This window comes from Dendrobates tinctorius, unplaced genomic scaffold (genome assembly GCF_039654945.1).
Source record: "Dendrobates tinctorius isolate UK_male_01 unplaced genomic scaffold, ASM3965494v1 ptg000070l, whole genome shotgun sequence".
NCBI classification, from domain to species: Eukaryota; Metazoa; Chordata; class Amphibia; order Anura; family Dendrobatidae; genus Dendrobates; species Dendrobates tinctorius.
Window position 1 is genome coordinate 91,789,666 of NW_027361738.1, and position 24,691 is coordinate 91,814,356.

Genomic DNA, 24,691 nt, shown 5'->3' on the forward strand with positions numbered 1-24,691 from the left:
GCTGCCACTAGGTGGAGCTCAGTGTATGCACAAGAGTCTACAGAAAGCTCTGAAGCTCCCTCTAGTGGTGACAGCAGGTATTTTAGGAATCTACCAGCTGTGTATGAATGGGATAATATAATGCTACAAAACTATTCAAGGCATGTTCAGTACATGGTGTTCCTTTAAGAGTAGACCAAGAATGTTGTATATAACTGTAGCACCTGTATTCGTTCTGGCACATAACCGTTCCACAGGAAATTGGAGCTAACTATGGGGTCAGCTTCGATGCTGGTCACCGTGTCCCCATCCGTGACAAAGTCCATGACTGCAGTATAATAGAGGGCGGCCTGACCGCACGTTCCATTTTGGCAGCTCGACTGTAGGAGATCGACTTCACAAGAGGAAAGTGCCAAATCTGAGTCATGGGTATCTTCAGCTGTTAAAAACAAAATCATAGGAGGTTTCCAAATTTACAATATAAGAGCCAAAACATTGCTCATCAGGAATCAGCGGCCAAGGAGGCCATAATCAGGATGCACTGACATTGCGTATTTCCCAGCAGGGATCGGCTTCTCGAAATGTCTGTTATTGCTCTAATAGTTTTTATAATAAATTCTGATATATAGTAGAGCAGTCCTATCCTGCCAAAACAGGAGCAGCTATTGTACCGCCTAACCCATCCGGCATATTAAGTAACTCAAGTGCAGTAAGTAGAAAAGTTTGGTCTGTAGCTGTCAGTATGGCTATAGTATGTGCCCACGTTCCAGAAGTAGCGGTGTTTTGGAGGCAATGAGTGATCCGCGAGCGCACATAGTAGACATGGCATTTCTAGAAATCCCATCCACTATGCTGTAACATCTGGCCGCTCAATACGCAGTGTCAAAACCGCAGCAAATACTGATAGTGGGAGCGTACCGTATAAGGCTGTGTGCACACAGTGCGTTTTTTGGTGCCTTTTCTGCGGTGTTTTTCCATGCGCAATTGGCCCCAAAATGCTAGGGAATCCCTATCCCAGCAAAGTCAATGAGAATCCTGAAGTGCTGTTCACATGATTAGTATTTTTCCTTTGAGGATTTGTGCTGCTTTTAAGTCTGCAGCATGCCAATTATTTGTGCGTTTTTTACTTGTTTTTTCACACTTTGAGTCAGTTAAATATGCAGCTATGAGGGGAGCCAGGGCCGTAGTCATTGCCTGCAATGATGGCTGCTTAGTTGCATCCTAGTCTCCCACCACATGCATACAATGTCCCCTTTGCAGCGTACTTTCTTTAATGCCTTGAACCATCAGGGTCCTCTCTGCTCTGCTGTGGGTTCACTGCTATTGGTTTTGCATAAAGAGAGACCGAGTCCAGTTTCAACTAGTAACAAATAACTTTACTTGAATCCATTCTCAGTACGTCCAGCTCAGTTACAGCAACTTCACAGGGAACATCACAGTACACATCCTTGTCTATTTATGTGCTTTTTCCTCACTTCTTCTAGAATTCCCCCAGGTTGTACTGATTCATCTGGTACAGCAGCAATCCTTCCGTGCAGCTTAGCTACCTTTAGGAGTTCCGCTGTCCGTTTCGCCCCAGACATAAGGGCATCTTGGTGCTGCTCTGCATCCCTTTTGCTGCTGTGTCCTTCAGTTCCCAAGCCATGGACGACTGGGCTCCTAGCTTGAAACGTTACGGGGCCCACTGCATTGGTCGGGCTCTAAGGCCCTACTGAGCTGTCTGGTCTCCCTGGCCCTACTACTGTCTTACCCACAGTTGACCCCTCTTATTTTAACTAGTTGTTATTCTAAACACTTATTCCTATCCTAATATGTCCCCTCTAGTGGCTAACCCTATAACTTCACTTCTACACAACATATATATATATATATATATATATATATATATATATACACACATACATAGCAGCATCAGGTACCTTACAATCTATAATATAATGCTAGGAGCGTCACTCTGTCCGAAGCCTTTATAGACTGTGAAAGCGCGACGCGCCTATGCAGTCTGGACCCCACAGAGTAACGCATCCGGGGACGAGGAGTGTGGCCCAGGTGATCGCGGTATGTGTAAGCACTGAACGCATACCGCGATCTCCGGCACAACAACTTAACAATCTGGTATTGTCGCGGGGTCTCGCCGTGATGTCAGGAGAGGGGGGTTGTGGTGCCAGAATCGGCGCCTGCACAGTCCACGGTTTCCGGTGCCATTTTGATGAAGACACACTGCAGTGTGTCTTCAAGAAAATGGCGCCGGAAAGCGCGGACTGCGCAGGCGCCGATTTTGGCGGCACAATCCTACCCTCTCCTGACATCACGGCGAGACCCCGCGACAATACCAGATTGTTAAGTTGTTGTGCCGGAGATCGCGGTATGCGTTCAGTGCTTACACATACCGCGATCACCTGGGCCACACTCCTCGTCCCCGGGCGTAGAATGGGTTCAATAGCTAGTACATATACATACAGATTAGAACCTTAGTTAACCGGGAAGTGCTTGGGGCACAGGTCAGTCTCTGTAACCCCTTACACAGCAAAAATGCAGGTATGAAATGTTTGCGGATTTGATGAGCTTTAGCTTGTATTTTTACAGACTTCGTACAGGTGTTTCCCATCCTGTCATCTGTGTGACAGCACGAAACACACCGGCGGCTCAGATCAGCGTTAAGATCGCTACCGCCGGTCAGAATGCTGCGGGGTCATGCTGTCAGATGTCAACGTGAGTCTGTAGCTGTGACTGTGACCCACGGTAAAAAGGTTACCGACGATCACAGACGTCGGCAGACGAGTGACCACTACTCCCATCAGCCTACGCCTGATGTGACTGATAACAGCGGGAGCAGGCGGCACCTGATGGCATAGTCATGAGCTGCCACCTGCGCTCAAAGTAAAGAAAATAACAAAGTTAAAATAAAGAAATTAATATTGAAATAAAACTAAAAAACACAGTATCTACTCACCTTACAACTAATCCCTGAAGATCTTGTCTGCTGCAAAAAATGAAAAATAAAAAAACACCATATATGCTCACTTTAGCGCCTAATCCCCGATGCTCATGTGGCATCCCCAGGAGTATGGTCGCCACAGTGGCATTACCGTCCTCCTAGGGAGTGTGATGTCATGCTTGGAAGCAATAAAGGATCTCTCTGGCAGTTAACCACAACACACAACACAGTTCCCACTCCGGGCCAGCAGAGGGAGCTCTGAACCCAAAACTGGGGGAAGAGCTGCTCTCTGAGGGCCAGGAAAGGAAAATGGGAGGAGGGCAATGTGTGTGGATGTGAGAAGAGCTGGGAGATTGAGCAGAGAGTTCAGGCTCATTCCCAGCTATAGCGCATGATCTGGAGCCTGATCTCCAAGGTTGAATGGATAATGACGCTCCTGCAACAGAAACCGGAGGAATAGGAAGCTGTAAATGCTCTATTCCCACATAAGACTTGGAGGCACAACAGCGACGTGTGAGCCAGAAGAGAAAGGCTACAGCTGTCTGCCATACGAGGGAGTTCTAAAGAGAATAAGCAAGTGGAACTTCAGTGTAACACAGTGCTGCAAGTACCTAAAACTAAGCGCTAGGAAGGAGACTACACAACCCATCTGCCTAGAGAGATTCCTAAGTTGCTTCCAGGCTAGCCTGCCCCTGTGCCATCTGTAATCTGGACCATGGACTGCATTTGCCAAACTGCACCCTGTTGTGTCCTTGCCTTCTTCCTGCAAACTCTCCAGCAGTGCTACATCTCTGTGCCAAACACTACACCCTCTTCCTCAACACCTATCCTCTTCATCAACTCTGCCCTGGGACTACAGCCCTGCCTGTGGAGGGCTACACCATCATTGCTGCACCCACCATCTGTCCAAGAGGATCTGTCCGTAGCGTCGGCTTAACATCTTCATTACCGAACACCACAGGTGGCGTCATGAATCATTCACTCATAAACTTTATTCCATCACTTAACCCCTTTTACATGGGCGCCCAGGGCCACAGACCGGGTCACCGCTACTGTGACACTTCCCTCTGAGATACCGGCCCGGTACCGAGTACCCCACAGCCCTGGGAGAGCGACCCATTTTGGCGTCACGAACAAGATTTACGGAGCCCGGTACCCCCGGGTCCTGTGTGCCAGAGACTGTGCTTTGTGCCATAGACTATTTGTGCAAATTGTCGCCATTACCCCACTGCTTGGCGCGCGTGGGAAGCAAGAAGGGGCGGGTCGTCGTGGGCGGAGCCAGCCGGGGAGCGCGAAAAGTGAAGTGCCACGCGGGAAGAGGCCAGCGCGCGAGAAGTGAGAAGCCGAGGCCTGCAGTCCCGGCATCCCCCGATCATCCAGCCGGTAAGCCAGCGCAACCCAGGGCCTGGCCAAACGTTAACTAGGGGGGGAAGAGAATGTCTGAAGCAAGAGCAGACGCAGCGGCGGATGCCACCGCAAACCCCACAGTGCCACAAGCTGCAGGGCCCAGCGCAGCTGCGGCTTCCATAGCACCGCTGACTCCAGCAGCCAGCGCTGCCTCCACAGCGCCACAAGAATCAGCACCCACCGCAGCGGTCCCCATAATGCCACTGTCCATGCCCTGTATACCGGGAGCAGCCTGGCTACCACAGTACTCAGGGGAGTCACATACCCTGAGTGAATTTAAAGAGAGACTGTGCAGTTTGCTTGAGGTGTATCCTCTGTCTGAAAACCAAAAGGTGAACATCCTTATTGGGCAACTAACGGGTGCAGCGCAAAGGGAAGTAAAAGCCTGGTGTCAGAGACACCGCACTACACTTGCTCATAGAGCCAGTGCGCGTGTCCTGAGTACAGAAGCAGTGCTAAGAGTTACCTGGGGAGCAGGGCAGCAGAGGTGACCATGCGTGCTACAAGCTAATAATGTCAGGGTCCAGTCAGCGCTGGAAAGTAAGGAGGCACGGGACCTGCGGACACTGACAATGAACAAGCTTGCACGGGACACTGACAATGAACAAGCTTGCACGGGACCTATGGTCATGTGACTGCAAGGGGGTGTGGCTTAGCGTCCTGCTTTCAGATATGACAGTACAACTCAGAGTCAGGCAAAACGGAGGTCACAACAGTACGGGCAAACGGAGTACAGGAGGGACAAACAGACGGGAGGTCAGACAAAGCCAAAGGTCATACACAGGAACACAGTACAGTACCAGGGATGAGACAGAGCGGATAATCAGGGCCAAGCAGAGATCAAAACCAAACAGACATAGAAGGTACCAGGCAGAATCCAAAGCGATATCCAGGGAACAGACCGAGTCATACACAGAGAATCAAGTAACCAGAACACAGCACAAACACACTCAGGGGTCACCACACAATGCCAAGGGCAAGAGTATAACTGACGGGGATGGGAGCGTCCTGAAGCTATAAGAAGCCTCCCCAGAACCAGGGAGAGGCCACAATCATAGCCCCAGGTGTGCAGGTAAGCCTGCATCAGGATCACAACCTTTAACCCCAGAAATGCCAGTCATCAGCACTGGTTCCAAACATTAACCCCACGTGTGCGAGTCAAACCCGCACTGAGATCATGACAGTACCCCCCTCTCAACAGGCTTGCCCGGGTAATTAGCATGGAAAGTCCGTACCAGGCGATCAGCATGCATCAACCGGGCTGGTACCCAGGACCTGTCCTCTGGTCCATACCCCTTCCAATGAACAAGGTACTGTACCGACCGCCGTACCAACCTGGAATCTACGATATGACCAACCTCGTACTCCACCTGCCCCTCGACCAAAACAGGAGAAGCAGCAGACTCTGAGTCTCCCCGGACTGCTTCAAAAGGTTTCAGTAGAGATTTGTGGAAGACGTTAGGGATCTTGAAAGAGGGTGGAAGGCACAGCCTATACGCCACTGGATTGATTTTTTCCACAATCTTGTACGGGCCAATGAATTTGGGTCCTAACTTGGCTGACGGAATCTTTAACTTAATGTTTCGCGTGGAGAGCCAAACTTTCTCTCCAACCTGAAACGTGGGACCAGGTGTTCGTTTCCTGTCCGCGAAAAACTTATACCTGCCTTGAGACCTGGATATACGCCGCTGGACTTCTGCCCATGTATCTTTTAACCGCTGAACAGAGTCCTCAGCCCTGGGGCACCCCGAATCCAGATGAGAAAACTCACCAAAATGAGGACTGAACCCATAGTTAATCAAGAAAGGGGACCTACCAGTGGATTGACTCACCCGACTATTGAAGGAAAATTCAGCCAATGGCAGTGCATCGCACCAGTCACTCTGTCTAGCAGAGGTTAGGCACCTGAGGATCTGTTCCAGGGACTGGTTAGTGCGCTCCGTCTGCCCATTGCTCTCAGGATGGTATGCCGACGAAAAGGACAGAGACATACCTAATTTTTTGCAGAAAGCACGCCAAAACTTAGCCACAAACTGCACACCACGATCAGACACCACATTCAGGGGTACCCCATGCAACCGGATCACATGCTGCACAAACAACCTGGACAAAGTCTCAGCTGACGGTAGTGCGGACAGGGGTACGAAATGAGCCTGCTTAGAAAACCTGTCCACCACTACCCATACCACTGTATTACCCTTAGATGGAGGGAGATTGGTAACAAAATCCATGGACAAGTGAGTCCATGGCCTCTCGGGCACTGCCAAGGGTATCAGCTCCCCTGCCGGCCGGCTATGAGAGCTTTTAGAACGAGCGCAGACCCCACAACCAGCAATGAATTTTTTTTATGTCCGAACCAAGGGTAGGCCACCAAAAGATCCTAGCCACCGCCAGACGTGTGGCTGAAATACCAGGGTGAGCACTCGGCTTGGATTCATGGAACTCCTGCAAGAGTTTCAGGCGAAGTTGCTCTGGGACAAACAACTTCCCCTCTGGCTTGGCCGCCGAGGCCTGCGACTGGGCCCCCTGAATCTCCCGTTCCAATTCAGATGAGACCTCTGCTATCACAACCCCAGGGTGAAGAATGGAGGACGGTGGCTCAGGGGGCGACACCGGCTGAAAACTGCGTGATAAGGCGTCAGCCTTGACATTCTTAGACCCTGGACGAAATGTAATCGTAAACTGAAAACGGGAAAAAAAAGTGACCAACGGGCTTGTCTGGGCGTTAGGCTTTTAGCAGATTCAATGTACGACAAATTTTTGTGATCCGTGATCACCGTAACCGGGTGACTGGCCCCCTCCAAAAAGTGCCTCCATTCTTCAAACGCCAATTTGACCGCAAGAAGCTCTCTATTGCCTACGTCGTAATTTCTTTCCGCAGCAGAGTACTTCTTGGAAAAGAAAGCACATGGCCTGAGGTTGGTTAGAGTGGCAGGCCCTTGGGACAACACCGCCCCCACCCCCACCTCAGAGGCGTCCACTTCCACGACGAATGGTTTGGACGGATCTGGCTGCACTAACACAGGAGCAGACATAAAACATTTTTTCAGCGTCGCAAAGGCCTCTTTTGCGAGCGAGGACCAATTTCTCACATCCGCACCTTTGCATGTTAGATCTGTGAGAGGTTTGACCACTTGCGAAAACCCCCGGATAAATTTGCGGTAATAATTGGCGAACCCCAAGAAGCGCTGAAGACCCTTAAGATCTCGGGGTTGCACCCAATCCGCAATGGCCTGCACCTTCTTGGGGTCCATGCGAAAACCCTCACCGGATACAATTAACCCCAAAAAGGACAACTCTTGTACACAGAATACACATTTTTCCAATTTGGCATACAAATGATTTTCTCTCAGCCTTTGGAGCACAGTTCGTACATGTTCCAAATGAGAATACTTGTCGGGGGAATATATCAAAATATCATCTAAGTAGATAACGACAAAACGACCAATGAGATCCGAGAATACCACGTTGATGAAATTCTGAAATATGGCAGGGGCGTTAGTAAGACCAAACGGCATGACTAAATTTTCAAATAGTCCCTCAGTCGTGAGGAACGCGGTTTTCCATTCATCCCCCTCACGGACCCTTATCAAATTATATGCCCCCCGAAGGTCCAGTTTAGAAAACCACTTTGCCCCTGATAGTTGGTTACATAAATCGGGAATCAACGGAAGGGGGTACGTATTCCGTACAGTAATTTGATTAAGCTCCCGGAAGTCGAGACAGGGACGTAACCCGCCATCTTCTTTCTTTACAAAAAAGAAACCTGCCGCCACAGGTGAGACTGAAGGACGTATGTGTCCTTTGCGCAGACTTTCAGTAATGTACTCCTTCATAGCCAAGCACTCAGGACCGGACAAATTAAACAGACGGGCTTTGGGTAATTTAGCCCCCGGGACCAGCTCAATAGCGCAGTCAAAGGGTCTATGTGGCGGTAACGTCTCGGCCTCGCTTTCGGAGAATACATCTTCGAAGTCCTTCAGGCATTCCGGAATACCTTCCAGCTCGACAGATGATACAGACACAGATTTAACAGGTTCAACCAGCAGTGCGGATTTATCATACAACTCAAAATCATTAAACCCCCATTGAACAATCTCCCCCGTTTTCCAGTTAATAACTGGGTTATGGTGTTGTAACCAGGGCATGCCCAACACCAACCCTGCAGGTAGATTGTCCAGCACAAAACAACTTATGTTTTCCACATGAGTAGCGCCCACTCTGAGCGAAAACACATCAGACATAAAGCGAATTCCTTCCTTAGTGAGGGGAGAGGAGTCAATGGCCATCACCTTGATCGGAACCTTGAGCCTAACTGTCCCTATCTTGCAGTGTGTGACCAATTGGGAGTCAATAAGATTAATAGATGATCCGCAGTCCACGAAGGCTGTAGAGGACAAAGAACTACCGTCCACAAATAGTTCCACAGGCAGTAATACTTTAGAAAACAAGGAAAATGGTACCTGAGGGTCTGAGCAGCCTCCCCGTTGACTACCCAGACCTAGTCGTTTCCCGCCGACCGGGTTTGAAGACGGGCAATTCGGGCACTCCCTTTTCCAATGTCCCGTTTTACCGCAGTAAAAGCATAACTGCATGTCCTTCCGGCGTTTCCTCTCCGTATCCTTCAGGGAGAGGGCGCCTACATCCATGGGCTCAGGGGCAGTCTCTTTTCCACTGGGGAATAATGGAGTATCCACCTGCATCACCCCTCTGGCCCGCAGCCTGCAGTCCATCCGGATGGCCTGGGTCATGGCGTCCTCGAGAGAGTTAGGTGGGGGATGTAACGCCAAGGAATCCTGCAGCCGCTCGGACAAGCCTCTGCGAAAGAGTCCTCGGAGTGCGGCGTCGCTCCAAGAGACCTCTGCCGCCCAGCGGCGGAACTCAGAACAAAACCACTCAGCTAAGTGTTTCCCCTGACAGACACTCATCAACATGTCCTCTGCCAATCGCACTCGGTCAGGTTCATCATAAATGTGCCCGAGGGCCTCAAAGAATGCGTTCACTGACATACGTTCAGGAGCAGAGGAAGACAGAGAGAAAGCCCATGCTTGCGGAGCCCCCCGAAGTAGGGAAATAATGACCCCCACCCTCTGGAACTCATCCCCGGAGGAGCGGGGCCTTAGAGAAAAAAAAAGCTTGCATCCTTCTCTGAAAGACCTGAACTCCTTTTTATCCCCTGAGAAAAGGTCTGGTAATTTGACCGGAGATTCGGGGGACGCTAATGACACATCCCTACCCCCAGAACCAGAAGCCCCCGCATCGACAGCCCCCTGCACAGTAACCACCAACTGTTGCTGGGTCTGGGCCATCGTGTGTTGTTCCACATTGAGCTTATGGAACATTTGGGTCAGGTGCTTGACCTGATCAGCCAAGGCTTGTATGGGATCCATGAGGATAACACACTTTTTTTTTTTTTTTTTCTTTCTTCAGAAAAAAAAAAACAAAAAACTGAAATGGTCAGTTATAATGTCAGAGACACCGCACTACACTTGCTCATAGAGCCAGTGCGCGTGTCCTGAGTACAGAAGCAGTGCTAAGAGTTACCTGGGGAGCAGGGCAGCAGAGGTGACCATGCGTGCTACAAGCTAATAATGTCAGGGTCCAGTCAGCGCTGGAAAGTAAGGAGGCACGGGACCTGCGGACACTGACAATGAACAAGCTTGCACGGGACACTGACAATGAACACAAACACACTCAGGGGTCACCACACAATGCCAAGGGCGAAAGTATAACTGACAGGGATGGGAGCGTCCTGAAGCTATAAGAAGCCTCCCCAGAACCAGGGAGAGGCCACAATCATAGCCCCAGGTGTGCAGGTAAGCCTGCATCAGGATCACAACCTTTAACCCCAGAAATGCCAGTCATCAGCACTGGTTCCAAACATTAACCCCACGTGTGCGAGTCAAACCCGCACTGAGATCATGACACCTGGCAGGACACAGATAAAGAGACTGTTAAAAGATCCTGGCTAAGCTAAAAGGCACCTTTGACACCCGCACTGCAGCTGAAATAAAGATGAGATTCTTTGGGTGTAAGCAGAGAGCGCAGGACAATATACGGGACTATGCTCTTAACCTGCAGGAGGCGCTGCGAGCCATCAAGCAGATTGATCCAGACAGAGTGAAAGATGGAGACAGACTGCTAAAGGAGCAGTTTATTGAGGGACTCCTATCCAGTACCCACAGAGCACAGCTGCGCATCATAGCCCTACAAAACCCTGACCTAGACTTTGCAGACTTCAAAGACAGGGCTATTTGGGTGCTGCATGAACCAAATGCCAGCTGTCCAGCGCCCCCTAGGTGCCCAGCGATCACATACCATCAAGAAGCAGCATCTTTCCCTCTCAGCCCTGTGGAGGCTGATGCACAGACTCTGGATAATGATCCATCTACAGAACTGCGCCTTCAGGTCCAGGAGCTGGCCAAAAGTATGGCTGCACTTGCCAAAACTGTGCAGTCCCTGCAGGTGTCATCAAAGGAGAAGATCCAGCTGGCCTCCAGTCCAGAGGATGTCCTGTGGCTACGGAAGAAGAGGATCCCGCCACGCCGAGGGAGAGTCAGCGATCACTATGACCCGGACGGACGTCCCATCTGTCGTCACTGCCACAAAGCTGGCCACATTGCAAGGTTCTGTTATTTAAACATAACCGCAGCATTAGCACAGCATTGCGGAATCCCATAGGAATGCATGGGATGCTTATTTTTCGCATTTTCGCTGTAAAATTGCGCGGTTAAAACCACCGTGGAAACGCGAAAAAAACGCCACTTGTGAACTCAGCCTAAGGATGCCTACCCATTACCCAGAATTGAAGAGTCATTAGCTGCACTTAAAACTGCTAACTATTTTTCCACCTTAGATCCCACTAGTGGGTATTGGCAGGTTCCCGTGGCAGAGGCAGACAAGGAGAAAACAGAGTTTACTACACCAATGGGTCTCCAGGGACACTTCAACGGCTAATGGAGTGCTGTCTTGGACACAAGAACTTCGAGACAGTTCTGTTATACCTTGATGATGTCATTGTTTTCTCCAAGACTTATGAAGACCATCTGAAGCACCTGGCTGAGGTGTTTGAAGCCTTGTCCAACTTTGGCCTGAAAGTGAAGCCATCCAAATGCCACCTCCTGAAGCCCAAGGTACAGTACCTCGGTCATGTAGTGAGTGCAGAAGGTGTGGCACCGGATCCTGACAAAGTCACTGTCATCCGGGACTGGCAGAAGCCCAGCAACCTCCATGAGGTACGTCAATTCCTCGGGTTCGTAGGCTTCTACTGAAGGTCCATCAAAGGCTTCCATGACATAGCTACACCTATGCAAAATCTTCTGATGGGCCAGCCAAAGAAAGCCAGGAAGAAGAGTCCTACATTTGAATGGAATGAGGAACTGGAGAGGTCTTTCACTCGACTGAAGATGGCTCTCAGAGGAGATGAAGTTCTGGCCTACCCAGATTATGACCAACCATTTGTTCTGTATACTGATGCCAGCAACGTGGGACTGGGAGCAGTACTGTCACAGGTACAGAATGGCAAAGAAAGAGTGATCTCCTATGCCAGGAGGAAGCTTCGTCCCACTGAAAGGAACCCTGACAACTACAGTTCCTTCAAACTGGAGTTCCTCGCCATAGTCTGGGCTGTGACTGAACGATTCAAGCACTACCTAGCTTCAGCCAAGTTTACCATCTTCACAGACAACAACCTGTTGACTCACTTGGAAACTGCAAAACTAGGTGCACTGGAGCAGCGATGGATGGCCCGGCTATCTAACTATGAATTTACCATCAAGTACCGAGCGGGGCACAAGAATGCCAATGCTGATGCGCTGTCCAGAATGCCCAATCTGCCAGATGCGGGAGAAGACCCTGAGGCACTCGAAGAAATAGTTACCTGCCTTCCACCGGCCAATTGCGGCCCAACGTGCCCAAGGAGTGAGAAACAGACGGTCTGTCATGAAAGAGGCCACCCTAAATCCATTGCCTCATGACTGGGCAGAAACCCAGGATAGCGACCCCGCAGTCCGCCTGGTAAAGGAGCTACTGTCACAAGCTGACTCATGCCCAGATCCAGATGTTCCTTAAGAAACCCAGCAGTTGTGAAAGAAGAGAGGCCGGCTGTTCATCTATGAGGGAAAGCTGTGCCGGAGGAGTATCAATGCCCGCACTCATGAGCTGGTCTGGCAGGTGATAGTCCCAAAGAGGTAGGCATCAATGGTCTTGGAAGCATACCACAATGGAGCTGGACACTTCGGATGTAAAAAGAAGTTGGAGGCCTTGCTCCGGGAGAGATTCTACTGGGCTGGTATGAGGAAGGCCATTGAAAATTGGTGCCAGGAGTGTGGACAATGCAACCTGCGCAGAAAGGACCGTAACAGCCAGCGAGCTCCTTTGCAGCCAATAATAACCAAACAACCACTTGAGTTGGTCACCCTGGACCATGTGAAGCTGATTCCAAGCCGTTCAGGCTACATTTATGCTCTTACCATCGTTGACCACTACTTGAGATTCCTGGTAGTCGTGCCTGTCAAGGATCAAACAGCCAAGACAGCAGCCAGAGCATTCCAACAGCACTTTTGTCGACCACACGGATATCCTGAGTGAGTGCTTACAGATTAAGGTCCAGCCTTTGAGGCAGAAGTGTTCCAGGAATTCTGTAACTTGTACGGTTGTAAGAAGATCAGGACAACACCGTACCATCCACAGGCCAATGGCATGTGTGAAAAGATGAATCAGGTGGTGATCGATCTACTGAAGACCTTGCTTTTGGAAGATAGGAATCTGTGGCCAGAGAAGTTGCCAGATCTGGTAGACCTCTACAATCACATTCCTGTGAATTCCACTAACTGCACTCCAGCCTACCTAATGAGAGCGAGGCCTGGCAAGCTGCCTATTGATTTGGATTTGGGAGTCCTGACACCTGAAGTGACATCACCAGATGCTAACTGGGATACAGAACGGCAGCAGCAGTACCGTAGAGTACAAGAGTGTGTAGAAAAGAGTCTAGCTCAGGCGAAGCAAAAACAAGAGAAGAACTACAATCAGCATGCACCTGTAGTCCCCTTGTCACCAGGAGAACAAGTCCTAAAGAGAAAAAGAAGGATGCATAAATTGGATGACCAATGGGAAGCTGAACCCTACACCGTCTTACCATCAAACTTTGACAACACCAAAGTGTGCCTTATCAGTAAGGATGGAGGAGAAACCTCATCAACAGTATCGAGGGATCATCTGAAACTGTGCCCTGACCAACTAAAGGACAGAATGGAAGAACAGAACAACCTTCAACCCATAGAAGAAGAAAAGGTCAACACTGTACTCGGAGAATTCCCTGCAAATTGGACTAGAGTGAATCAAGCCATAGTGGTGCCAGTTTTGACCTTTCCCCAACTGGCAGTGCAAGAAGTGACTCAAGACCACTCTGAAAACCAACAAGTACAGGTAGCGGATGCCACACCAGCAGTGGAACAAGAGAATTCTCACCCTGCCAGTGGTGAATCTGTCATGCCCACAGTGGGTAGAAGTGGTCCTAGGAAATCTAGTATCCCTGTGCTACGCAGAACCACCAGTATTGTAGCCAGTACAAAAAACACTACACCAGTAGTAGTTAGCACAAGGCATCCAGTAAGGTCCCCAACAACACCAGTGCTACGTATGTCTGTCCATAGTACCCAAGGTATTCCACCCTTAAGGGTCCGCATATAGATACATTTTGTAATTGTTTTCTGTAAATATGCAATGTTTCAAGTTTTGTGCCTACAGAGACTCTGTAAGACTTTTTGGATATTTTCTTTTTTTTCAGTGGACAGTTGGACCACAGGACTATGTGTGGTCAAAACTCTGCTTGTAAATAGCTCACCAACTTGCTCAGGAAATGGACCATGGACATTGATGCATGGACTAATCGTCATCAGGACTATTTTTGAGCTTTGGTTTTTGTAATTTTTCATTTTTGAAATCTTGTTGTATTCATAATTGTTTATTTGTTTACATGTTTTCTCTTCAGTCCAGGAGTACTGAATTGCACTACTGGGGAATGTGGCGCCCCCAGGAGTATGGTCGCCACAGTGGCATTACCTTCCTCCTAGGGAGTGTGATGTCATGCTTGGAAGCAATAAAGGATCTCTCTGGCAGTTAACCACAACACACAACACAGTTCCCATTCCGGGCCAGCAGAGGGAGCTCTGAACCCAAAACTGGGGAAAGAACTGCTCTCTGAGGGCCAGGAAAGGAAAATGGGAGTTCGTGTGAGGAGGGCAACGTGTGTGGACGTGAGGAGAAGAGCTGAGAGATTGAGCAGAGAGTTCAGGCTCATGCCCAGCTATAGCGCATGATCTGGAGCCCGATCTCCAAGGTTGTATGGATACTGACGTTCCTGCAACAGAAATCGGAGGAATAGGAAGCTGTAAATGCTCTATTCCCACATAAGACTCAGAGGCACAACAGCGACGTGTGAGCCAGAAGAGAAAGGCTACAGCTGTCTGCCATACGAGGGAGTTCTAAAGAGAATAAGCAAGTGGAACTTCAGTGTAACACAGTGCTGCAAGTACCTAAAACTAAGCGCTAGGAAGGAGACTACACAACCCATCTGCCTAGAGAGATTCCTAAGTTGCTTCCAGGCTAGCCAGCTCCTGTGCCATCTGTAATCTGGACCATGGACTGCATTTGCCAAGCAAAGTAAAGGTAAAGAAACTGCACCCTGTTGTGTCCTTGCCTTCTTCCTGCAAACTCTCCAGCACTGCTACATCTCTGTGCCAAACACTACACCCTCTTCCTCAACACCTATCCTCTTCATCTACTCTGCCCTGGGACTACAGCCCTGCCTGTGGAGGGCTACACCATCATTGCTGCACCCCACCATCTGTCCCAGAGGATCTGTCCGCAACGTCGGCTTAACATCTTCAGCAGTATTATAGTTATATTCTTGTACATAGGAGCAGTATTATAGTAGTTATATTCTTGTACATAGGAGCAGTATTATAGTAGTTATATTCTTGTATATAGGAGCTGTATTATAGTAGTTATATTCTTGTACATAGGGGCAGTATTATAGTAGCTATATTCTTGTACATAGGGGGCAGTATTATAGTAGTTATATTCTTGTACATAGAGGCGGTATTGTAGTAGTTATATTCTTGTACATAGGGGCAGTATTATAGTAGTTATATTGTTGTACATAGGGGGCAGTATTATAGTAGTTATATTCTTGTACATAGAGGCGGTATTATAGTAGTTATATTCTTGTACATAGGGGGCAGTATTATAGTAGTTATATTCTTGTACGTAGGGGGTAGTATTATAGTAGTTATATTCTTGTACATAGAGGCAGTATTATAGTAGTTATATTCTTGTACATAGGGGGCAGTATTATAGTAGTTATATTCTTGTACATAGAGGCGGTATTATAGTAGTTATATTCTTGTACATAGGGGCAGTATTATAGCAGGTATATTCTTGTACATAGGAGCAGTATTATAGTAGTTATATTCTTGTACATAGAGGCAGTATTATAGTAGTTATATTCTTGTACATAGGAGCAGTATTATAGTAGTTATATTCTTGTACATAGGAGCAGTATTATAGTAGTTACAGTATATTCTTGTACATAGGAGCAGTATTATAGTAGTTATATTCTTGTACATTGAGGCAGTATTATAGTTGTTATATTCTTGTACATAGGGGCAGTATTATAGTAGTTATATTCTTGTACATAGGAACAGTATTATAGTAGTTATATTCTTGTACATAGGAGCAGTATTATAGTAGTTATATTCTTGTACATAGAGGCAGTATTATAGTAGTTATATTCTTGTACATAGAGGCAGTATTATAGTAGTTATATTCTTGTACATAGGGGCAGTATTATAGTAGTTATATTCTTGTACATAGGAGCAGTATTATAGTAGTTATATTCTTGTACATAGGAGCAGTATTATAGTAGTTATATTCTTGTACATAGAGGCAGTATTATAGTAGTTATATTCTTGTACATAGGAGCAGTATTATAGTAGTTATATTCTTGTACATAGGAGCAGTATTATAGTAGTTACAGTATATTCTTGTACATAGGAGCAGTATTATAGTAGTTATATTCTTGTACATTGAGGCAGTATTATAGTTGTTATATTCTTGTACATAGGGGCAGTATTATAGTAGTTATATTCTTGTACATAGGAACAGTATTATAGTAGTTATATTCTTGTACATAGGAGCAGTATTATAATAGTTATATTCTTGTACATAGGGGCAGTATTATAGTAGTTATATTCTTGTACATAGAGGCAGTATTATAGTAGTTATATTCTTGTACATAGGGGCAGTGTTATAGTAGTTATATAAATAACAAATATACACCGGCGCTTCCTGATACAATTGGGGGTGGATATGTGCAATACAGCCGCTGCTGGTAAATACCCTGGGTCTGTGCACACCCAAAGGAGAACCAATGACAATTGATAAATGGAAAAATATATATATACCTGCGCTGGCTGACTATATCCTGAGGTAACCTCCTTAATAGGTCATGAATGAGTATAACACTTACTTCATGTAAACTGTGGGGCTGCAGGTGAATCCAGCGTGCGCCACGTGTGGAGATGGCTATACCACGGTGGTAAACAGAGACGCAGCACCAAGGAGGCGTCCCTCCTGTGGGCGGTGGTGCAGTAGTGTCTCTGAAGCTGACAGCCGCTGGGCGCAATGAACAATGGCGGCGCGCTCCGGCCGAGAGGCGCCGCCGGCGTGCAGCGGCTGAGAGGATCGGGTGAAAGAACATCTTAATAACATTGAGAAAGGTTATAGTGGTCATCCCCTTTCTAGACATTTTAAAGATTGTCATAATAAATCAATCAAGGGAATATCGTTTTGTGGTATCCAACGAGTACACAAAAATATGAGAGGTGGTGATTACTTGGGGCAAATGTCTCGTGTTGAGTCGCAGGGGTTTTTCTTTCTGGATTGTTTGGCCCCTAGGGGCCTCTTTCATGAGGTTGAATTGTATGCCTTTTTATGATGGGCCATATATTAGTACATTTAAATGTTAATTAACATATATATTTTTTGCTACATGCAGTATTTGTGCAGTTGGTGCTATTTTATTTTATTAATTTAATATTTCATTCATGTAGTGATTTTTTAATGTATGCACTCAATGTATGTATTTTTAAGGGAATGCTTTGTTTCAGAAAACATGCGCACATATATTTTATTTATATATTTTAACTTGATTATATTAAAAATTGGTTTTAAAGGATTTTTCAAAATTATATGATATCTGCTCCTGCTATATTTTTTGCCTCATCCTTCAATTGGCAGCGGGTGGAATATTCACCGTAATCTAGCATGCCCCTTATGCTGACTGGTGGGGGGAGGTGTGGTCTATGCCACATATAGGGATGGGCGCAGCAGGGTCTGACAGCCCTGATGAAGAAGGTCCGTAGACCTTAGAAACGCGTTGGCTTCTAGTTTGGCCTGTACGCGCTCCCTTCCTTTTTTCCCAGTGACGCTGCACACCGGCGGCGCCTCTCGGCCGGAGCGCGCCGCCATTGTTCATTGCGCCCAGTGGCTGTCAGCTTCAGAGATGCTACTGCACCACCGCCCACAGGAGGGACGCCTCCTTGGTGCTGCGTCTCTGTTTACCACCATGGTATAGCCATCTCCACACGTGGCGCACGCTGGATTCACCTGCAGCCTCACAGTTTACATGAAGTAAGTGTTATACTCATTATAGTAGTTATATTCTTGTACATAGGGGCAGTATTATAGTAGTTATATTCTTGTACATAGGGGGCAGTATTATAGTAGTTATATTCTTGCACATAAGAGCAGTATTATAGTAGATATATTCTTGTACATAGGGGGCAGTATTATAGTAGTTATATTCTTGTACATAGGAGCAGTATTATAGTAGTTATATTCTTGTACATAGGGGCAGTATTATAGTAGTTATATTCTTGTATATAGGGGGCAGTATTATAGTAGTTATATTCTTGTACATAGGAGCAGTATTATAGTAGTTATATTCTTGTATATAGGGGCAGTATTATAGTAGTTATATTCTTGTATATAGGGGCAGTATTATAGTAGTTATATTCTTTATATAGGGGCAGTATTATAGTAGCTATATTCTTGTACATAGGGGCAGTATTATAGTAGTTATATTCTTGTATATAGGGGGCAGTATTATAGTAGTTATATTCTTGTACATAGGAGCAGTATTATAGTAGTTATATTCTTGTATATAGGGGCAGTATTATAGTAGTTATATTCTTGTATATAGGGGCAGTATTATAGTAGTTATATTCTTTATATAGGGGCAGTATTATAGTAGTTATATTCTTGTACATAGGGGCAGTATTATAGTAGTTATATTCTTGCACATAAGAGCAGTATTACAGTAGATATATTCTTGTACATAGGGGGCAGTATTATAGTAGTTATATTCTTGTACATAGGAGCAGTATTATAGTAGTTATATTCTTGTACATAGGAGCAGTATTATAGTAGTTATATTCTTGTATATAGGGGGCAGTATTATAGTAGATATATTCTTTATATAGGGGCAGTATTATAGTAGTTATATTCTTGTACATAGGGGCAGTATTATAGTAGTTATATTCTTGTACATAGGGTCAGTATTATAGTAGTTATATTCTTGTACATAGGGGCAGTATTATAGTAGTTATATTCTTGTACATAGCAGCAGTATTATAGTAGTTATATTCTTGTACATGGGGGCAGTATTATAGTAGTTATATTCTTGTATATAGGGGCAGTATTATAGTAGTTATATTCTTTATATAGGGGCAGTATTATAGTAGTTATATTCTTGTACATAGGGGCAGTATTATAGTAGTTATATTCTTGTACATAGCGGCAGTATTATAGTAGTTATATTCCTGTACATAGGGGGCAGTATTATAGTAGCTATATTCTTGTACATAGGAGCAGTATTATAGTAGTTATATTCTTGTACATAGGGGGCAGTATTATAGTAGTTATATTCTTGTACATAGGGGCAGTATTATAGTAGTCATATTCTTGTACATAGGGGCAGTATTATAGTAGTTATATTCTTGTATATAGGGGGCAGTATTATAGTAGTTATATTCTTGTACATAGGAGCAGTATTATAGTAGTTATATTCTTGTATATAGGGGCAGTATTATAGTAGTTATATTCTTGTATATAGGGGCAGTATTATAGTAGTTATATTCTTTATATAGGGGCAGTATTATAGTAGTTATATTCTTGTACATAGGGGCAGTATTATAGTAGTTATATTCTTGCACATAAGAGCAGTATTACAGTAGATATATTCTTGTACATAGGGGGCAGTATTATAGTAGTTATATTCTTGTACATAGGAGCAGTATTATAGTAGTTATATTCTTGTACATAGGAGCAGTATTATAGTAGTTATATTCTTGTATATAGGGGGCAGTATTATAGTAGATATATTCTTTATATAGGGGCAGTATTATAGTAGTTATATTCTTGTACATAGGGGCAGTATTATAGTAGTTATATTCTTGTACATAGGGTCAGTATTATAGTAGTTATATTCTTGTACATAGGGGCAGTATTATAGTAGTTATATTCTTGTACATAGGGGCAGTATTATAGTAGTTATATTCTTGTATATAGGGGGCAGTATTATAGTAGTTATATTCTTGTACATAGGAGCAGTATTATAGTAGTTATATTCTTGTATATAGGGGCAGTATTATAGTAGTTATATTCTTGTATATAGGGGCAGTATTATAGTAGTTATATTCTTTATATAGGGGCAGTATTATAGTAGTTATATTCTTGTACATAGGGGCAGTATTATAGTAGTTATATTCTTGCACATAAGAGCAGTATTACAGTAGATATATTCTTGTACATAGGGGGCAGTATTATAGTAGTTATATTCTTGTACATAGGAGCAGTATTATAGTAGTTATATTCTTGTACATAGGAGCAGTATTATAGTAGTTATATTCTTGTATATAGGGGGCAGTATTATAGTAGATATATTCTTTATATAGGGGCAGTATTATAGTAGTTATATTCTTGTACATAGGGACAGTATTATAGTAGTTATATTCTTGTACATAGGGTCAGTATTATAGTAGTTATATTCTTGTACATAGGGGCAGTATTATAGTAGTTATATTCTTGTACATAGCAGCAGTATTATAGTAGTTATATTCTTGTACATGGGGGCAGTATTATAGTAGTTATATTCTTGTATATAGGGGCAGTATTATAGTAGTTATATTCTTTATATAGGGGCAGTATTATAGTAGTTATATTCTTGTACATAGGGGCAGTATTATAGTAGTTATATTCTTGTACATAGGGGCAGTATTATAGTAGTTATATTCCTGTACATAGGGGGCAGTATTATAGTAGCTATATTCTTGTACATAGGAGCAGTATTATAGTAGTTATATTCTTGTACATAGGGGGCAGTATTATAGTAGTTATATTCTTGTACATAGGGGCAGTATTATAGTAGTCATATTCTTGTACATAGGGGCAGTATTATAGTAGTTATATTCTTGTACATAGGGGGCAGTATTATAGTAGTTATATTCTTGTATATAGGAGCAGTATTATAGTAGTTATATTCTTGTATATAGGAGCAGTATTATAGTAGTTATATTCTTGTACATAGGAGCAGTATTATAGTAGTTATATTCTTGTACATAGGGGCAGTATTATAGTAGTCATATTCTTGTACATAGGGGCAGTATTATAGTAGTTATATTCTTGTACATAGGGGGCAGTATTATAGTAGTTATATTCTTGTATATAGGAGCAGTATTATAGTAGTTATATTCTTGTACATAGGAGCAGTATTATAGTAGTTATATTCTTGTACATAGGAGCAGTATTATAGTAGTTATATTCTTGTTTTTTCTTGGTTTTATGGTAGTTGTAGTCTTGTATATAGGAGACACTATTATGTTCCTTATAGTACTTACCAATGTATGAGGGTCACACTACATTAATAGACGTCTCTTCTAGCACCAATTAGCATTTTGGGAATTAATCAGGTAAATGCTGAGATACTTTGAGCAATAATTTACGTATTTGCTCTAATTTTTACATGAGAAGCAAAATGTTGCAGTCAAAATAAACATTTCAAGAGAAACAACATTTTTCCGTGTAATCATCAAAATGTTACAGGAAAAAAAAAGATTAAAAGAAGCTTAGAGTTCATCACAGGAGCCCGGGGCACAACCATGACTAAAGTCACCAATTTTGTCTTAGTCCCGTAACATGAACAATTTATCTCTAAGTGTTTTCAAATTGCTGATGTGTTTGTTGAAATCCCAAACTTTATGCCCCGAGGTTTCCTTTGATCTCCTTAATGAAAAGTGATGGTTGAAAAAAAAAAAAAGTGTTTCCCCTTTGATAGTTTTGCGCTTTTTAAAAAGTGACTATTACTTATTACTTTACATTTTCCTGCAAGCGGAATTTTCAGTATAAACTAACAAATACGGTAGTTATCACATAAATACCAAAGACTGAGGCATATGTTATCATTTCTGAACCTCTACCAATATCTATAGATGTTTTACAGGAAGCAAAGCGATCAGGATTAACAAAGAATAACATCATCTCAAACTCAACAGTTACCGATAACTTTGGGGGCATTAATGTTACTGAAATGCATTTGTTTTTGCCTAAAAATAAATGTTATAATGGGTTTTCATTTTAAATGTTTAATCATATTGCTTCTGCAGCTTCTTCGTGTGAAAAGACATAGTATGCTGCAGAATGCTTATCATTAGCATATCCATCACACTAAACTTGATTAGAAAAAACGCCGGTCGGCACCGCCAGTATCACTGTCAGGTTATGCTGTCAAACTCGTGCTGTGTTGTAGGCTATTACCAAGATCCTGGTGCTTGTCCAGAAAATACAATATATATGAGTCCACAATCAGCACAAAAAAGGACCATAGCACTCACAGATCCAAATAGAAAGTCCGCTTTTATTGGCACACAATTAAAACTTCATGGCCGGGAGGCTGTAGGAGAGAGTGAGCACGCACCGACGATGGCCGTTTCGCACCTAATAGCGCTTCCACGGGTCAGGCGCGAAACGGCTGTTGTCGGTGCGTGCTCACTCTTACAGCCTCCCAGCCATGAAGTTTTAATCGTGTGCCAATAAAAGCGGACTTTCTATTTGGATCGGTGAGTGCTATGGTCCTTTTTTCTTCTGATTGCATATCCATCACACTGTTTTGCCTGAATGCGCGGGTTTTAGTCCTGGATATGTTTTTTTTCTATCTTCTAAGCAGATTTATAATTTTGATTTGTCCATAAATCAGCTTAAATCAGAGGAGAAGAGGAAGACGTTCCAGAGACTAAGCCATCGGTCGTAACAGATTTGATGGGGATCAGCATTATGCAGCTTGTTATGCCGATTCTGCAGAAAACATGAAACTGAATATTAAATTAAAAAAATAAAAAATTGTTAGGCAAAAATATCTGAATTTTGGTAGAAAAAAAATCCTCCAAGGTTTTCCATATAGTTTCAACTTAGTTTTTTTTTTTTACAAACGGCAAATTAACGATAACATCCTATCTTGAAGCTTTGAGATAGCACAACATAGACGTCTGGTTTATTGAAATCACAAGTTAATCTTCACGGGGCAGCTGGTGACTGAATGCTTTTTAGGTTGACGACTATCCTATTTCAATGAATTCCCAGCTGAATTTGCTTATGTATTCAATGGCGGAAGGAGAGATTGCTGCCAGTCTCTGTTCTTTAAAGACACCTCTGGCCATGAATTCTCTGACAATAATAGGACAGGGCATTTAAATTAAAAAACACCTATTACTGGATCAAAAACGGACAGGTTTTTTTCTTATTTTTTCTTATTTCATCACTGCTGCTCCTCTGGGGTGTGTCTTTAAGGTGTTCTGCATGATTAGCCTGTAAGCCACACCCCTTTGGAAAACACCATGAAAATTTGCACTTAATGAAAAAGTTTAGATCTCTTTAACTATACTTTGAATTTTAAAGCAACAAAAAATTGAATAATAAGCGGAAAAGCGAGAAGTAGGAGCAAAATCTGGCCACTTTTTGATTTAGTGAAAAGTCCTATGTTAAACCACCCAAATCCTCATAGGAGTATTGGAAGATGGACAAGTCAGCCATGCTAAAATTTGTGGGCAGTTTGTGGAGGGACTTAAGTTTGAGCACATTATACCATATGAAATCTCAATGCCCTTATGGGAAACTGTGAGGAAATTCAATGTGGCTGTATCATGTTACCTGGGGCTTGGGAGTAAATATGATGCAGTGTGTGAACACCGCTGAATGATGCCTCCATTATTTCACACAGTCGGGTCATTTTATGTTTCTGTGTATGGATCGCCATCTTGATAATATATGGTGGGAACCCACAATCTGATCTTATTGTATTTTATGGGATTTCATTGTGACCATTTTATTTCACTTGATTCTTGAGTATGAATTGCATGCAACCATATTACAAAGAACCTAATATTCCGATCAGCACAACCATCATCCTTTGGGTGCAAACTCATTGCGATCACCATATGCTCCCCTTGACCATGTTGTGAAATAGATCCCAATCATGACTGATGCTTCTTGGATGCTCACCTCTCATCCTGCTAATTGTGACCGTACTGTTTTGATTGAAACCCAATGCAATCACATAATGCAACTCGAAATCTCAGCATTTCCCATATTTGCTTTGAGAGGTTACTATAACTACAGAAAAGTCATAGGAAACCTTGCGGTAACCGAGTATTCAGCTCACCCACGGGACTGAGGATCTCCTCTGCACGGACAATCTTGTAGTATGGCAAGAAGCAATGAAGCCTAAAGGAAAGTACATCCAGCACGGACGGGGTCCTCATAAATATCCTGGTTTATTTTGAATCCATAAAAACTCCAAATATAGAGTAATCGCAGACGCGGTTCATACTGTTACGTCCTTAGTTATCGCATACATATGTATACAATGACTAATGACGTAACAGTCTGAAACGCGTCAGTGATTACTCTATGTCTGGAGTTTTTATGGATTTGCAATAAACAAGCATTTTTATGAGAACCCCTTACTATAACTACTTCCTTCAATCTGCAAACGGTATGGGATTATATGTTGTCCGGAACCTTGGTATGTCCATACCACAACCTGACGATGTCCGATCAGATCACATCGCTTTGTGCAGCTCATTCACCTACCTTCATCCACCGTACGGAACCTTATTGTGACCTTGCAATCGTTCGGCACCTGACTTGTATCTGAGCAAGAAATCGGAATTGTGCTCTTCACCATCATCCGATGTTCTCGCCCATCTTCTGATATACTGAAAGATTCTGGATGCAGCTATGGGAACGGGAAGG

At 44.2% G+C, this 24,691-nt stretch overlaps 1 protein-coding gene across 2 annotated transcripts in view; it reads right to left on the minus strand.

Annotated features, from left to right (window-relative positions):
• Positions 1-24,691, minus strand: part of VWDE (von Willebrand factor D and EGF domains) — a 137,525-nt gene that overhangs the window by 59,775 nt on the left and 53,059 nt on the right. For both annotated transcript variants that reach the window (XM_073582119.1, XM_073582118.1), the window contains exons 7-8: positions 24,530-24,674; positions 204-418 (exon numbers count right to left, since the gene is read on the minus strand). In XM_073582119.1, the coding sequence (XP_073438220.1) occupies positions 204-418; positions 24,530-24,674 (360 nt within the window). The remainder of the gene's footprint in view (positions 1-203; positions 419-24,529; positions 24,675-24,691) is intronic.